General features: G+C 41.9%; 1 protein-coding gene across 3 annotated transcripts in view; it reads left to right on the forward strand.

The window, feature by feature from the left end:
* flna (filamin A, alpha (actin binding protein 280)) overlaps positions 1-16,128 on the forward strand; it is a 54,436-nt gene that overhangs the window by 26,708 nt on the left and 11,600 nt on the right. For all 3 annotated transcript variants that reach the window (XM_075476153.1, XM_075476154.1, XM_075476155.1), the window contains exons 8-30: positions 907-1,069; positions 1,160-1,360; positions 3,376-3,513; positions 5,195-5,321; positions 5,405-5,541; positions 5,632-5,828; positions 5,937-6,050; positions 6,169-6,312; positions 6,392-6,515; positions 7,589-7,749; positions 7,831-7,921; positions 8,548-8,717; positions 9,064-9,181; positions 9,979-10,091; positions 10,231-10,380; positions 10,485-10,803; positions 11,293-11,466; positions 11,566-11,728; positions 11,818-11,978; positions 12,480-12,647; positions 12,761-12,884; positions 13,976-14,132; positions 14,224-14,413. In XM_075476153.1, coding sequence (XP_075332268.1) covers positions 907-1,069; positions 1,160-1,360; positions 3,376-3,513; positions 5,195-5,321; positions 5,405-5,541; positions 5,632-5,828; positions 5,937-6,050; positions 6,169-6,312; positions 6,392-6,515; positions 7,589-7,749; positions 7,831-7,921; positions 8,548-8,717; positions 9,064-9,181; positions 9,979-10,091; positions 10,231-10,380; positions 10,485-10,803; positions 11,293-11,466; positions 11,566-11,728; positions 11,818-11,978; positions 12,480-12,647; positions 12,761-12,884; positions 13,976-14,132; positions 14,224-14,413 — 3,604 coding nt within the window. The remainder of the gene's footprint in view (positions 1-906; positions 1,070-1,159; positions 1,361-3,375; positions 3,514-5,194; positions 5,322-5,404; positions 5,542-5,631; positions 5,829-5,936; positions 6,051-6,168; positions 6,313-6,391; positions 6,516-7,588; positions 7,750-7,830; positions 7,922-8,547; positions 8,718-9,063; positions 9,182-9,978; positions 10,092-10,230; positions 10,381-10,484; positions 10,804-11,292; positions 11,467-11,565; positions 11,729-11,817; positions 11,979-12,479; positions 12,648-12,760; positions 12,885-13,975; positions 14,133-14,223; positions 14,414-16,128) is intronic.

A 16,128-nucleotide genomic window follows, 5' to 3' on the forward strand; every position in this document is an offset into this window, starting at 1 on the left:
CTGCTGATGGATCCAAGGAGATGTACTTCTGTTTAAGGTGTTTTTATCCATAGAACCCAAAGTAGTTCAGTTTGGCTTACAGCTGTGGAGGTGAACTTTTAATTTAGGTTTGTTTGTTCAGGTGGAAATTCCAGCAAGCCTCATTTCATGGGTTAAGACGAGGATCTCAGGAGCTCTTGCACCCCTGCTGGACGCTTCAGTCATAACTCAGACTTTGATGAGCTTCGATAAACTCGATTACTTTTCATAAAGATTTGCACACAAACAGTTTTGTTGCAGTATGGTGGTAGAATAGTTAAGATAAGTAAGTCTCTCTGTATCCATGACAAAAGCCAAACAAAAAAAATAAAAAAAAAGTTGTTTCACTTCTGTTTTACCAAACATAATCCTCTTCCCTTTATCACTTTCCACTGTCTGATGGTGATGCTGCTGCACGCATGCACCGTGCTGACATCCCTTTAACACTATAAATCTGTAGAGTTGTTTAGAATAACAAACAATAAAGCAAGAAGGGTGGTTTCTCATGTTAAAGAATACAGTTCCACTATGATAAGAAGCTTGAGGATGTGTTGATGATGATGGACATTATGTTGAAGATGGAGAGATCTTGTTATAATCAGGGAAATAATTATATTGAATGATCTGTAACTTTTTATGTGTTTCTAACGAGTTAAATGAACCTGAACAAAGTCTTTAAGTTTATTTTGCACCTTTTTGAAGAGTCACAAGGTGATTCACGGGAAAATAAAGCTGTGAAATGTGAGATAAAAACAAAATTAAATGCAACAAAGTTGGGTTTTTTTTTGGGAGAAGTTTAATACCATCCTGGTATTTTTTTGTTCTGATGCATTATCAATTCCTGCTTGGAGACCAAAGGGGTTAAATATGGTGTTTTCTGTTTTTCAGGTGACCGTGTTGTTTGCAGGACAGCACATTTCAAAGAGCCCCTTTGAGGTGGAGATCGGCATGGCTCAGGGAGACTCCAGTAAGGCCACAGCCCAGGGACCAGGCCTTGAGCCCTCTGGAAACATCGCCAACAAGAGCACCTACTTTGAAGTCTACACAGCAGGTAATGTATCGATGTGGTGGACTCTTTCCCATCGAGCCGGAAGCCTGCGTTTGTTTTCCTCATGCTCTGTTGGCCTCCTGTTTCTCCCAGGCGCCGGTGTCGGTGAGGTGGAGGTGGAGATCATGGACCCTGCCGGCAAGAAGAACACGGTGACTTGCACCATCGAGGACAAGGGCAACAGCAGCTATCGCTGCACCTACAAACCCACTCTGGAGGGCCAGCACACCCTCTTCATCACCTTTGCTGGCGGTCAGATCAGCAAGAGTCCCTTCACAGTCAACGTTGGAGAGGGTAAGGTTTACAGAATTAAACCCCTGGTATAATGAATCCTGTTGAATTATCTTAACCTTAAAGTTAATCTGTGTCAGATGACACTTAAATACTGAGTTTCATGTGACATAGTTTTGGCTGTGAGACATTTTTAGATTCCAATAATGCCTCTTTGACAAGTTATTCTGCTTAATTCCCTTCTTGACTAAATGAAGTTCTGTCTTTTCCTGCTTCTGTTCTGGCTGCTGTGTCTTCTGTTCTCTCCTCCCCGACTTCTCTTTGATAGAGGCCTGGTTGCATCTGTCCTCTCTCTGGAAAGGCCTCTTCCCTCTGCTGTCATTTCCTGTTTCCTTGGATCTCTCTTGGGTACCTACTTTGTGTGTATGAGTTGGAAAGATTGCCTCCATGAGTATGTGAGCCTTGTATTGGTGTATCATACATGAGCGTGTTGTCCCATTCTTGGCTTGTGTTTTTGAGGGTGCATGTCTTTACTTGTGACTAATTTTCCCTGTTTAGACTTGTGTGCCGTGTCAACTGCCAGCAATGTTCTAAATCCAGAATGACTCAAGTATCCTCAGGAATATGTTTCCATATTAGGAGTTCTCAACATTCATAAAAGTCCAAAACGTACTCTGTCAATAATTACAAACACTACAATGCAATCCCAATACATTTAGAGCGGTTTGCATTTGATCTACCCACTGATGCGTCCTTTCTTCAGCTTTTAATTTACAGAGATATTTATAGAGCTATGACTATCTTTTGCTCCCTAAGAAATTAGATCACCTTTAAGTCCTCGATAAACCCTTTAAAACATCTTTTATGAACATCTCTGCCCGACAGCTTTAATAAAGTACAAACGATTGGTGTCTGTGGCAAAATGAATTGCATGTATCATAAAAATCTGATTCATAAGAAAGATTTTTGTGGTTTCCGTGTTGCTATATTACTTGTTGTTTCTAAACAACAAGTGGCAGTCATGGAATTATTGTTAATGTTAAAATGCAATTTATAAAGGGCAGATTACCTCATAGATGAATAAGGAGAAGCACTGGTATGTTTCAGATATAAAGACGATTGCCACCATCTGCAGCTACATTATTACCAAAGTTCTGCTGAGCGACTGCTTTGAAGCTTTTCTGACATCCTGAATGCTCACGTGCCTTAAATACACAGAACTATTGAGATATAACGCATATTAGTGTACCATGTATGTGCATATATACATAAAGGACTGAAGGCTTTTTACGTTGGTCTAAAACACCTGCCAACATCTGACCTTTGTCATTCAGAACTTCATCATCAGGTCTGTGTTTGATTAATTGTCCGTAAAGTAAAAGATTGAATCCATTCGGCTACAGTCCCTTTCTGGGCAGAAAAGGTCAAACTTTCTGATTATAGCTCATTTGATAAGGTGTTTGTACATTATTTATCCTGTTAGGAAGTTTATTACCATTCCACCAATGTGGATAACCTGCCTGTAATTGTTGAGAAAAACATGTTTATGCTAATTTCTACACGGGTAATATTTGTTTTCTGTCTTACAAATTGCATTATAACTGTCACTAAATGGCACATACATGTATGAAGTGGCAGTGAGACCTGGTTTCAGGTCTGGATGTTTTTATCTGCTTCCTGCAAGGCAATTAGCTGTGACTCAGCAGCTTCTTCTTCGTACCCTCTTAATCAGGAGACCTGATGGATATCCCACTTCCTATGTGAGGACAATTGCCCACTTCCTTTTCTGTGGTCTGTGAATGCACTCTGCAGGATGAGATAAATATAAGAGGCAGTGGATGAGTGTGCAGGGTTGCAGGAAGGAGGGAAAGAACAACTGAAAAGTGTAGAATGCTTCCCAGCACCTCATATGGATGCACTTTTTGAATGGAAATGATTTTTGGTTTCTCTTAGTTCCCCCCACAACTCATTCCACTTCTCTGCACTAAAACCACCAGTGAGGTTGCATGTGGTCCTAATGTCAGAGCTGTCTCTTTGTGTGACGCCCTCTCACTACTTCCTTCTGTCTCTGTCCACAGCGTGCAATCCCAGCCTCTGCAGAGCAAAGGGTCGCGGTCTGCAGCCAAAGGGCCTCAGGGTGAAGGAGACTGCTGACTTCAAGGTTTACACAAAAGGAGCCGGCACCGGAGAGCTCAAAGTCTCCATCAAGGGCCCCAGTGAGTTGCACTATGAACAACTGTCTTGGTTTTACAGTAATCGTCGCTTAAAGCAACAGCTTATCTACTTAAACCTACTTTAACCACAAGAAATCTAAGGAATTTCTAAGAAAGATGTACTACCGTCTGATATAGTGTCATTAAAGCTGCTTAAAACTGTGGAATCAGGGTCATGTTCCATGATAAATCCACGTTATAAAAACTTGGTGCGACAGTGAAAACGCTGAAATGAGTCTCGCTCTTACCCAGCAGTTGGATAAATAACAGAGTATTAACACACGTTTTGAATGGTGACATTCAGATGGCTTAAAACCCAAATACCATCCCATTATGACCACAAACCATCCCTTAACTACCAGTAACAACTAGCTGATTCCAAAGATGTGCAAGAGAACGGGTCCAGTCAGCACTTCTGAATGGTTATTTGTCAGACTGTCGTGCAACATATTGTTGGAGCTTTGATGTTGCTACCTGTGGATGCACAATAGTCACTGCTGTAATAGTCAAAAATGCCAAATATCCCTGAAACATGCAAACCTTCTGTGGAGGAAGTCCTGTTAATTTACTCCCGTAAGTCCTTCAGCTGCACTGCTCAGATAAAACCGCCCAAATATTTACTAAAATGCTGCCACAAAGTGATCCCAAAGACCAAGTCCGGAACCTCAGTGTGCTGATAGACTCAGACCTGACCTTCAACAATCATATCAAATCAGTCACCAAATCAGCCTTTTATCAACTTAAGAACGTATCCAGAATTAAGGGTTTCATGTCCCAAACAGATCAGGAGAAGCTGATTCATGCTTTCATCTCCAACAGACTTGACTACTGTAGCGGTCTTCTGACTGGAATCCCCCAAAAGAGTCTCAAACAGCTGCAGCTCATTCAGAATTCAGTTTTAACCAGAACAAAGAGATCACATCACATCACCCCAGTTCTCAAGTCTTTACATCGGCTCCCGGTCAGATACAGAATAGATTTTAAAGTTCTGCTACTCGTCTACAAATCACGGAACGGTTTAGGTCCAGAATACATGAATGACATGCTGGTAGAGTATAAACCCAGCAGAGCTCTGAGATCTGCTGACTCAGGTCAGATAGTGGAGCCCAGAGTTCAAACTGGACCCGGTGAAGCAGCTTTTAGCTGTTATGCTGCACACAACTGGAACAAACTACCAGCAGAACTGAAATCAGCCCCAACTGTAAGCACTTTTAAATCCAGGTTAAAAACATTTCTCTTTAGGTGTGCTTATGGTTGAGTTTATATCTTTCTTTTTCCCCTCTTCTTTGATTGCTTTTAACTGTGTTGTAATTTTTATTCTCTTTTTTTTTTTTTCTCTTTAAATTGCTTGTTTTTATGCTGTTCTTTTAAATGCCTTGTCTTTATGTAAAGCACATTGAGTTGCCTGTGGTATGAAATGCGCTATATAAATAAAGATGCCTTGCCAAGTAACACAGCTCCACCTCCTGTTTGGAAGTTAAAAGGCAGCCCTTTTTCTGGCTGATAAACCCAAAAGATCAACAGCCTGCCCACTAAGTTGCAAGCGATAAATGGGATCCATCATGTGCTTATTTAGGTATATTTAGTTAAGCTTAACATCAACTCACCGCTGTTACAGGGATTTTATTTTATTTTTTATATATGCCTTCACCTGAGAGTTGATCATAATAACTTGTGTTTACAGAGGGACTTGATGAGCCGTGTAAAAGGAAAGATCTCGGTGACGGTGTGTACGCATTTGATTACTACCCCACCGCACCAGGAACGTACAGCATCACCATCACCTGGGGAGGACAGCACATTCCTCGCAGGTACACATGCTGAAGCATAAGCAAATACTGCAGCTGACTTATTCAGGTTTTCATTGGGACTGATCACCACTTACTTCATTTAGCCCCATTGAGGTCAAGATTGGCACCGAGGCCGGCCCGCAGAAGGTGAGGGCCTGGGGTCCGGGGCTGGATGGAGGAGTTGTTGGCAAATCTGCCGACTTTGTGGTGGAGGCTGTCGGAGATAATGTCGGCACACTGGGTAAGTGGGGCAGAGTGACCACAGAGGTGTAAAAGTGCAGAGGGGGAGTCCTGGAAGTCTGTTCTGTAACACTAAGCTGTATGTGTTCAGGTTTCTCTGTGGAAGGTCCATCTCAGGCCAAGATTGAATGTGATGACAAGGGCGATGGATCCTGCGACGTGCGCTACTGGCCCACAGAGCCTGGGGAGTACGCCGTCCATGTTCTCTGCAACAACGAGGACATCCAGCACTCTCCCTTCATGGCCGAGATAGTCAACCCTCCAGGGAAAGACTTCTACCCTGACAAGGTATCACACACCGGAGCTTTCGCGATGAGCGTGTGGCTGAAAAACAACGATACAACTTTCTATTTTGCTTTCTGATTGTTAATTATCGTGTGTGTGTGCGTTTATCAGGTTAAGGCATACGGTCCAGGCCTTCAGAGCAGTGGTCTGGCTGTTGGAAAGCCCACAGAGTTCACAGTTGATGCCAAGCAAGGAGGGAAAGCTCCTCTGAAGACTGTGGCTCAGGTATGTCATGGGTTCACCTTGGTGACCGCAGTCAGTTTGAGCTCAGAAATCTGTATATAAAGCATTTTCTTAAGTAAAAAAGAAAGAATCTGATCTGAAGTATTGTGTTTTCTCACAGGATGGAGAGGGCAATCCTTTGGATGTCCAGGTTAAGGATAACGGCAACGGCACATACACCTGTACTTACACGCCACGTAAACCTGTAAAGCACACAGTCATGGTGTCCTGGGGGGGCGTTAACATCCCTGACAGTCCATTCAGGGTGAGTGAACACAGATGCATACTTTGATGGAGCTTCTTCTTTTGCCACGTCTCCTAAACGATGGTGTTTTTGACGACAGATGAATATCGGAGCGGGCTGCCACCCGAACAAAGTGAAGGTATCTGGACCTGGAGTGGCCAAGACTGGACTGAAGGCCTTTGAGCCAACATATTTCACCGTAGACTGCGCAGAGGCTGGTCAAGGTACATGAAACCGTTGTAATCTGCTAATTTATCAAGTCGGAGTTTTCTACAACTGTGATTAAAGTCTTTTAAAACATTATAGTAGCTTTTGAGGGGAGATTCCCCATCCAACTTTGAATGAAGGAATCGCTGACACATTCTTAGATGAAGTCATTTAATATTACTCTGATTTGATGATCCAGTAAAGGCACATTATTTTTATATATATATATATATATATATATTAGCGTTAAGTCCACAATATAACTGAGGCTGATGAAAATGGCATTACTTTGAAGACTATAAGAACATTTAGGGAATCCTCTTTTACAAAATATCAAGAAAAAGGTGAAGGCAAATGCTTTTCCTCTGGGAATATTCTCCAAAGCATAGTCCCCATGTTTATGCTCCCAACACTGTAATACATTAGATACAGACAGAACCTGGAGCTTCATTTTTTTTCTTCTGAACATTCAAAGGTGAAACCTCTTAAATAGGTAAAAATGGAGAACTTTCATTTGGCTTTCAAAGGCTCTGAATAATCTAAAGAATGAAGAGAGTACTCAAAGCTTCTTCTCCTCCCCTCCCCTTCCATCAAGCCAGCTTTCTTGTATCTTAGTTTAATCAAGGTTTGAAGATACCCTTCGGTCAGAGCCATCATTTCAACTTGGAATATAGTCATCACCCTGTCTTCTTTATCAGTTCCAGATTTGTTCCGTTGGTCTACTTCCTTTCAGTCTTTTTTGGCCATTTCACATCCCTTCTGCCATCAAGCTCACTCTTTCCGTCTTCTATATTTATATGTTGTCGACTTCCATGAAGGAAGATGACTTCCTCCTCTCATTCCACTGGCTAACAGTGGTGACCTTATAGTGTAGAGTCCCCTGCAAGCGCTCCGTTTCATACATTAGTTGCTGATCCTGGTGCAGTTGAATCTTTTAACCTTTAACTTCAGGCTCACATTTTGATCAATCGGGCACTGACTCGACCCCTCAGCTGAATGAAGAGCTTGGCAGAGATTGAACGAGCTGTTAACTCCTTTGGAATCTCACGGAGGCAAAACAAAGACTGATCTGATTCTCTTCTACCCGCAGGTGACATCAGCATTGGAATCAAGTGCGCCCCCGGCGTGGTGGGACCCGCAGAGGCCGACATCGACTTTGACATCATCAGGAATGACAACGACACATTCACTGTCAAATACACTCCTCCTGGAGCAGGCAGCTACACCATCATGGTGCTGTTTGCTGACCAGGTGAGTTGGAATCCTGAATCTGAGTGCTTGTAGTTTGTGTGTGTGTATGGTCTGTTTCCAATAACGTTGTTTGCTGTTTAGACTATTCCAATGACTCCCATCAGAGTCAAAGTGGATCCTTCTCATGATGCCAGCAAAGTCAAGGCTGAGGGACCAGGACTCAGTCGCAGTGGTACGATTCACAGTAACTCAGTTATACAACTTATAAGAAGCTTGATTTTTGTGCTGCTTGTTTAATACTTTCTTTACACTCTACCAAAAACTTATTTAATTACTGCACTTTGTTTCAGGGTAAATTGGTGGAAGAAGCAGTATTGACAAATTAAAAATGCTCTAATTGCAGCTCTTTTGTGTATTTGAACAAATGAGGAAGCTTAAAACCTGAATTTTTAAGCAAACACTAATAAAGATCTTTAACAGAAGCTTGATTGAATTAAAAGTAGAGTTTGATTTATTTTACCTTCACATATGCTGCTGCAGCAGCTGCTTATATTTTGATCAGCTATGCTAGTTGGATTGATGCAGCATTAGTCTATCTTGTTTTATCTTTTTTAATCACAAACTTGGATGAGATTTAGCTAACTTTATTTATGGTACATAAAATAATCCTTTCTAAGATGTAAAAACATCACATTTATATTCAAGAAAAAGAATTGGTGCGAATTGTTGAGTCAGTTTTCACAAGTTTATATTCTTTTAATTATTCCTTCTCTCTTCATTTTTGCAATGAATCCTAAATAAGTAAAATAGTCCAGATTTAACTCTCAATCAATTTATTTTTTTTTTTTTTGCTTTCAGGGGTAGAATTAAACAAGCCCACTCACTTCACTGTGAGCACTAAAGCAGCTGGAAAAGCAAACGTGGACTGCAACTTCAGCGGCCCAACCAAAGGAGAGGCAGTCAAGGACTTTGAAATCATCAATAACCATGACAACACGCACACTGTAAAATATACACCTGTGCAACAGGTAAGTGTTCGAACATTTTAGTACTCAATGAAAGTGTAGATTAAGGACGTAGTTGGTGTTCAAACCCTCTTCAGCTCCTTTTCCATTACAGGTTCGGTTAATTTTGAGTCCAATAAAATCTGTAACCTTCATAAACCATGTGCTCCATCTCATCTATCGATAGCAGAAGGTTTACTCTTTTTAGTCTGTGGTGTTTCAGCTGGGTGTTAGCTTCAACCTTTTTAGGATTATTCTCCTCATCTCTAAACAAGAAATTGAAGTATATCTCATCTCTTCTCTTGGTTATACGTATTTGTTAGTGACTTAAAAGTTTGTCCAAAGTAAATTTCTCTCCTTCCTGCTCCAGGGTCCTCTGGGAGTTGCTGTGACATACGGCGGTGATAACATTCCCAAGAGCCCCTTCAATGTTGCCGTGGCACCCACACTTGACCTCAGCAAGGTCAACGTAACAGGCCTGGGAGACAGTACGTGCTTCAGCCCACATGCTTCATGATCATTTTGGGTTTAGTGGATAATACGTAGTCGGGGCTGAATTATGATCCTTTTGCTCAAGGTTGTTTTTTTAAATTTTCACTCCTAAAAGGCAAACCTGAACTGAGTAAAATCAAGATTGCATCAATTTCACAATTTACAGTCTTGTGCAAAATTCTTATAAAACTTAAAAAGTATCCATTATTTCTTTACTGCACCGTTTATGCTCTGCTGATCGTTTTTAGGCCTCCAACCTGTCCTTTTTTTTTTTTTTTTTTTTTTTTTTCCCCCAAATGTCTTAAGGACACACTGCACACCATGCTGAGATATGCCAAGTTTTCAGGGAATCAAGTTAAATTTTAGATCTGTCAGTGTTATCCTGGGTGTTTTCTGTGGATGCAGCCATGTGCCTTTTATATATTTGAATGATTCGTAGCTCTTTTCTTTAAAGACCCTCAGAAAGGCTGGATAATAGTTCTCGAGACCACTTTAAGATTTTACAATAAAGTCTGGCCACTTGAAAGGAATTTATGAACTGAACTGTATGTAGTTTATTGCCTTTTTCTGCCATGAAGACTAAATAGTTCTGCATAATAGATGATTATTCTGAGAACTTAGATTTTGAGATGTCTTGATTTATTTTATTTTTTTTTCAATTACTATCACATTATTCTGTCTTCATACCTCAGATTTTGACTTGTTTTGACTGAACATGAATGTTTTAAGTACTGCAGCTCAGAGCTGTCTGTATCTTTAGATCTACAGCAGTGTTTTTATTGTGTCGTTGCAGAGATGACGGTAGGCAAAGACCAGGAAGTGACTGTCAAGTCAAAGGGTGCTGGTGGTCAGGGCAAGGTTGCTGCCAAGGTGACCGGACCGTCTGGGAAGCCGGTGGCCAGCAAGGTAAAATTCTTTAGAGCCTTATTGACCGTGAAGAGATCACGTTGTATGGGATCCTTATTTTATGTGTTTTAGATTATAAATGCCTTCGTGTTCATTTCTTAACAACAACATATAATGCCATTAATGATTCTTTCCCCAGGTTGAGCCAGGGCTGAGCACAGAGACCAGTCAGGTGAAGTTCATCCCACGTGAGGCGGGGCCATACCAGGTGGAACTGACCTATGATGGAGTGCCAATCCCTGGATCACCCTTCACCCCTACAGCTTACCCTGCTACAGACCCCTCCAAGGTTGGCCACAGTTCATGATGTACACTACTCCTATACTTTTATGGAGTTAATTACGGTTTTGTTTGACGTATGTGTAGCTTGATCATTTATCCTCGTCCCCTCAGGTTCGCTGCTCTGGTCCAGGCCTGGAGCGTGCCAAGGTTGGGGAGACGGGGGAGTTTGTCGTGGACTGTACCAACGCTGGTCCGGCTGAGCTGACCATTGAGATCATCTCCGACAGCGGCACCGAAGCAGAGGTTCACATCCAGGACAATGGAGATGGGACCTACACCATCACCTACATCCCGCTGTACCCTGGCTCATACACTCTCACTATCCGCTACGGTGGCCAGGATGTGCCCAACTTCCCTGCTCGGCTCAACGTGGAGCCTGCGGTCGACACCGGCGGAGTCCTTGTGTTCGGCCCAGGAGTGGAGGGGAAAGGTAATAAAACCAGCTGCCAGAAACTAACAGTTCATATGGTTTTATGTTCATGCTGGTACTCTCCAATGATTTATCAAGAATACAAAATGAAGTGCAACCTTCTAAAAGAGGAAGGCTCAGGCGGTAACAATACATTTGTTTACACTTTTATTACACGGTGTTTAGTTTACTATATTCTATATTTTGTGTTATGTTTGATTGTTTATTTATTTGAATATTTACTCTTATTCTTTCCTGTTGTTATCACTAGTGAAATGAGACCGTTTCTGAGCTGAGAGTCCACGTGAACTGTGAGAATTACATTGGGTTAGGGTGTGAAGATATTAAAGCTGAGCCCCAGTTTATTTGATATAACGCTTTCAAAGTAGGTTTCTAAAAAACAAGAGAAGAATCGGAGTCAAATTAGAGCTTCCCTAACGCTTGTCAACGCCTGTGTTTGCTTGTAAACATTTCACAAACGCGCTACATGTTCCGTTTCCTGTGTTTTAGGAGTGTTCCGCGAGGCGACCACAGACTTCACCGTGAATGCTCGTGCTCTCACACAGACCGGAGGCGACCACATCAAAACCCTCATCAGCAACCCGTCTGGAAGTCGCACAGACTCCCTGATCACCGACCTCGGAGATGGAACCTACAACGTAGAGTACACTCCTTACGAGGAGGGTGAGTTCAGCTTTAACAATGTGTTTGGGAAAAGGATGTTTACCGTCCGATCCTCCCATTTGATTATAAAGCTTACTTGATAACGCCGGCATGTTTCAGGTCCACACAATGTGGAGGTTTGCTACGATGGCTCTCCAGTGCCAAAGAGTCCGTTCCGCGTTGCAGTCACTGAAGGCTGCGATCCAGCTCGTGTTCGTGTGCATGGCCCCGGATTGAAAGGTGGCATCACCAACAAGCCGAACAAGTTCACGGTGGAAACCCGGTACGTGAGGCGAAACTTCAGGGTGGGAATCCCAAACGTCAGCGATGTGTTTCCCGTCTGTGTTTTACATGTTTGTTCTCCATCTGCAGAGGAGCAGGCACTGGTGGTCTCGGACTGGCAATGGAAGGTCCATCAGAGGCCAAAATGTCCTGCACTGACAACAAAGATGGCAGCTGCAGCGTGGAGTACGTTCCATATGAGCCTGGCACATACAACCTCAACGTCACCTATGGAGGACAGCCCATCACAGGTAGCACATGTTAAAAAACTTCTGTATTTCATCCTAAATTAGAGGTTTATTTGCTTTTGCTGACGGAGAAACTGTGATGTTATTTGAGACTATAAATACAAGGCTCATGAGTACCAAGTGAAAGAACATTAAAAAGAAAATATGTCCGTTTCTTCTAAGTGAAGAAATTTTCACCAAATGTAGACATTTTTAAATCCAGGTTAAAAACATTACTTTTCTCATGTGTTCATATTGAATTTATCTGGACTGTTCCTTGTTTTTAAATTCCTTTAAATTGTTTTATTTGTTTCTCTTTATATTCTTTTATGTATTTTAATGCTTCTTCCACTCCCTGCTGCAACGCTTTTATTTTATGTAAAGCACTTTGAATTGTTTTGTACATGAAATGTGCTATACAAATAAATTTGATTTGATAAGTGTTTTTTTTTGTTTGTTTTTGTTTTTTTTTAAACTTCCCTGTCTGAGCATTGCCCTGTCTTTTCTGATGCTTTGTCTGAGCAGGCAGTCCCTTCTCAGTGCCAGTCAGTGACACAGTGGACAGCACCAAGGTGAAGTGCCAGGGTTCTGGCCTGGGCAACAACATCAGAGCCAACATCCCACAGACTTTCACAGTGGACGCCTCCAAAGCTGGAGTTGCCCCCCTGCAAGTCCGCGTACAAGGGCCCAAAGGTTCCGCATCCTCGGATGTTTCTGAGTCGCTGTTAATGATCCAAGTTTCTGAGAGCTGAAGCATTCTTAGGCAGAACTAAAACGCTAGTCTCCGTTTCTGTGTGTGTTTGTAGGTGTTGTGGAGCCAGTGGAAGTTGTGGACAACGGTGACCAGATTCACACGGTCAACTATGTTCCCACCAGAGAGGGACCCTATTCTATCAATGTCTTGTACGCTGATGAGGAGATCCCACGCAGGTAATGCCCAAAACCACGTAAACATGCACGTATTTTATGGAGCACCAAAAGATGCCAACACCTGAATATTTGTGCTGCTACATGCTTGCTTAAAAAGGTAAAAAAGTAGAACCATAACTCGGTCTGGCCAGATTTTCTTTTCTATATAAATAGTATTCCAACACGCCAATGTTATTTCAGTAATTGTTTTAAATTTAGGATTACCTAAAAACCAAGTCTAACGCATTGTTCACTTTTTAAGAGTGTAGATGTTGGATTGTGCCTTTATAAAGACTACATGGCATGACTCATCAGCACACTTTATCTGTGAAATCAACAGTCTCTTTATGATTCAGAGCGCACAAAGAGAAAATGACATTTTAGGTTATTCAGCTTTGTATTTCACATAATTAAATGAGGCAGGTGCTCTTGATGGAGGAAAAAAACAGCCATAACTTGAAGGTTTGCAGGCGAAGCAGCTCACTGAGAAAACTCTTAATTCAATAGCAACAACCATTTTCTTAAAGTTGTTCTAACTGAAGGTCGTATCGCGTCTTGTCCAAAACCAGCGACACTTGCAGCTGCTTTTGTGTTGGATTGCATACAAGTGATCCCAGTAGCATTTTCTGTTCCTTCATTCTTTGATACAGTCAGTAAATGTAAAAAAAGTTAATACTGACACGACCTTATCAGTGTCTCCCATTCTGCCAACACACAAGAGATAAGAACATGTTCTGTAGTCAAATCAAAGTTTTAGTCGTGCACAATCGGAGGAAAAAAAGACCATGGTTCCCCAACAACACTCACTGTGTGCTGATTTCCTTTTTTTTTTAAATATCCTCACTCAGCTTAGAGTTATTAAAACATTCATTTTCTTTAGCCAAAAACTAGGGTTGCATGTGGACAATTGCAGCCCAAACATGTCGAAAGGTTGAATCCAAAGATGCTGCAGGTTGCCGTCTTTAATATCGATTGATATAATTGTGATGACGGTTTAGGTTTAAGTGCGTTTTTTTTTTTTTTTTTTTTTTTTTTTTTTTTTAAAGTTTTGGTGACCAACCTTTTGCGGAGCATTACTCAGCTGTTCAAACTGTGCCTCCTTTTTCTGTCAGTCCCTACAAGGTGAAGGTTCTCCCCACCCACGACGCCAGCAAAGTGCGTGCGAGCGGACCCGGCCTCAACACCACAGGCGTGCCTGCCTCTCTTCCAGTAGAGTTCACCATCGATGCCAAAGACGCCGGGGAGGGACTGTTGGCAGTACAGATCACTGTGAGTGCTTACATTATACAAATAAACATGGAAATAAAGTATTTTTGCAATGATTTTCCAACTTTGGTGACACCTCCGTTGGTTTCTGCAGGACCCAGAGGGGAAGCCTAAGAAGGCGAACATTCGTGACAACCACGATGGGACCTACCTGGTGTCGTATGTGCCGGACATGACTGGCAGATACACCATCCTCATTAAGTATGGAGGGGATGAGATCCCTTATTCTCCCTACCGCATCAGGGCTCTGCCCACCGGAGACGCCAGCAAGTGCACCGTCACAGGTTAGACGGCGAGATGGCTGCATATACTTTTGTTTTTGCAGAAATGAGATAAAAACCTATTTTGTTTTAGCTTAAAGTAGAAGTACTTTGATTTTTAGTGTGACTTGAAATTATTTGTACCAGTTTGTCAGTTTCTTTTTTTTTTTTACCATATACAGTAGGAACTATTATCTTTCTGAATGATGCTTAAATTTCCTGATGCACAATGATACACCCAGATCTTAATTTTGCTCCCTGATGCCATTGAAAGCAACACGGACTGATCAAAGGAATTCTGTTTTCTGGTTTTTCCTCATCGTTAAAAAAGATTGTACGATTTTTAGTTACAATTATTTTTTATTTATATTTTTTAAATATTTATAAGGATAGTTTGACATCTTAAGAAATGCACATTCTTATTTTTTTCACAGAGAGTAACTAGAGCCAGTAGATAATTGGGTTAAACTGACTTGGCATAAAGACTGGAAGCAAGATTGAACATCTATTACTCGTCACTTGCCAATTTCGGATGGGGGGGGGGGGGAAGCACAACAACTGGTACTGTAAAGGATAGTTGTTTTCCATCCATCCTTTCTGTCACTTATTTGAATCAAAGCTGCAGCGACAGCAGTCTACATAGAGTGGTCTAGACTTCCTTCTTCACAGCAGCAACCTGCAGTTTTTCAGGGGGACGACGAGGCACTTTGGTGGAGTCCAAGAGATGCATTCTTTCTGGGTCCCCCTGGATCTGCCCTGGTGCCTACTACCTGTTCAAAGCACCTTAACAAGAAGGCTTCAAGGTTCCTAAGGTTGAGCCTAAACCTCCTTCAGAGCAGCCTCATCTATGCTGCTCACACTAGAGTGCAATGCAGCTGCCAAGGCACATCATAAGCCCGAAAGCAAAGCTCTTATCCTGACCCCACTGAACCGGCAACCTTCTGCCTGTTGCCTGGAAATTGCGTTCATAAATATGAAAAGAGTATATGACAAAGGGAAACCCTTGTGAGCCAAACACCAAGTTAAAAGAGTCTGATTTAGCTGACGGTGTGAATCAAGCTCTCACTCCGGTTGGACAATACTCCAAACTCCGTATCATCTCCCAGAGGCCATCCCTTGGGACAATGTCATTTGACCTCTCAAAAGTCCACAAGAAATGAGGGTAAATTCCCTCCTTTCAGTGGCTGAAATGGTTCAGTGTTTCATAACCAGGCTGAACACCACATTGTTCCTCTTTAATCTCAAATTCACTAACGCCCATGCTCTACAGTTGATGTTTTTACACAACCAACTGCAAACAGGGAAACAGCTGGTTTGGCTACTTCCAGTCTTTATGCTGAGCTAATGTAAGCAAACCAAAGAGTAGAACTGATCTTTTCATCTATCATTCAACAAGAAAGTTAGTTTTATAAGTCAAATTTCTGTGAAATAATCAGATTTATTCTGTTTTTTTTTTTTTTTTGTTTTGTTTTTTTTTTGTTTTTTTTAGCTTAATGTTAAAATAGATCAGCCATTTAAGACTTCATTCCTGAACCTGCTGCTCAAATTTTTTATTTTTTTTTTATGCATTGCTATGTTTCGCACGCTGTGCTCCTCAATTATACTCCACCTCACCTGTAAGCCCCCCCACTGTACACACACACACATTCATGCACACACACACAGAAAAACCCCACCACATCCCTCCTCCCTGCTTCACACTCCCCCATCACTGTGTGTTTTCATCCAAGTGTCTGGAG

This window comes from Odontesthes bonariensis, chromosome 10 (genome assembly GCF_027942865.1).
Source record: "Odontesthes bonariensis isolate fOdoBon6 chromosome 10, fOdoBon6.hap1, whole genome shotgun sequence".
Classification (NCBI taxonomy): Eukaryota; Metazoa; Chordata; class Actinopteri; order Atheriniformes; family Atherinopsidae; genus Odontesthes; species Odontesthes bonariensis.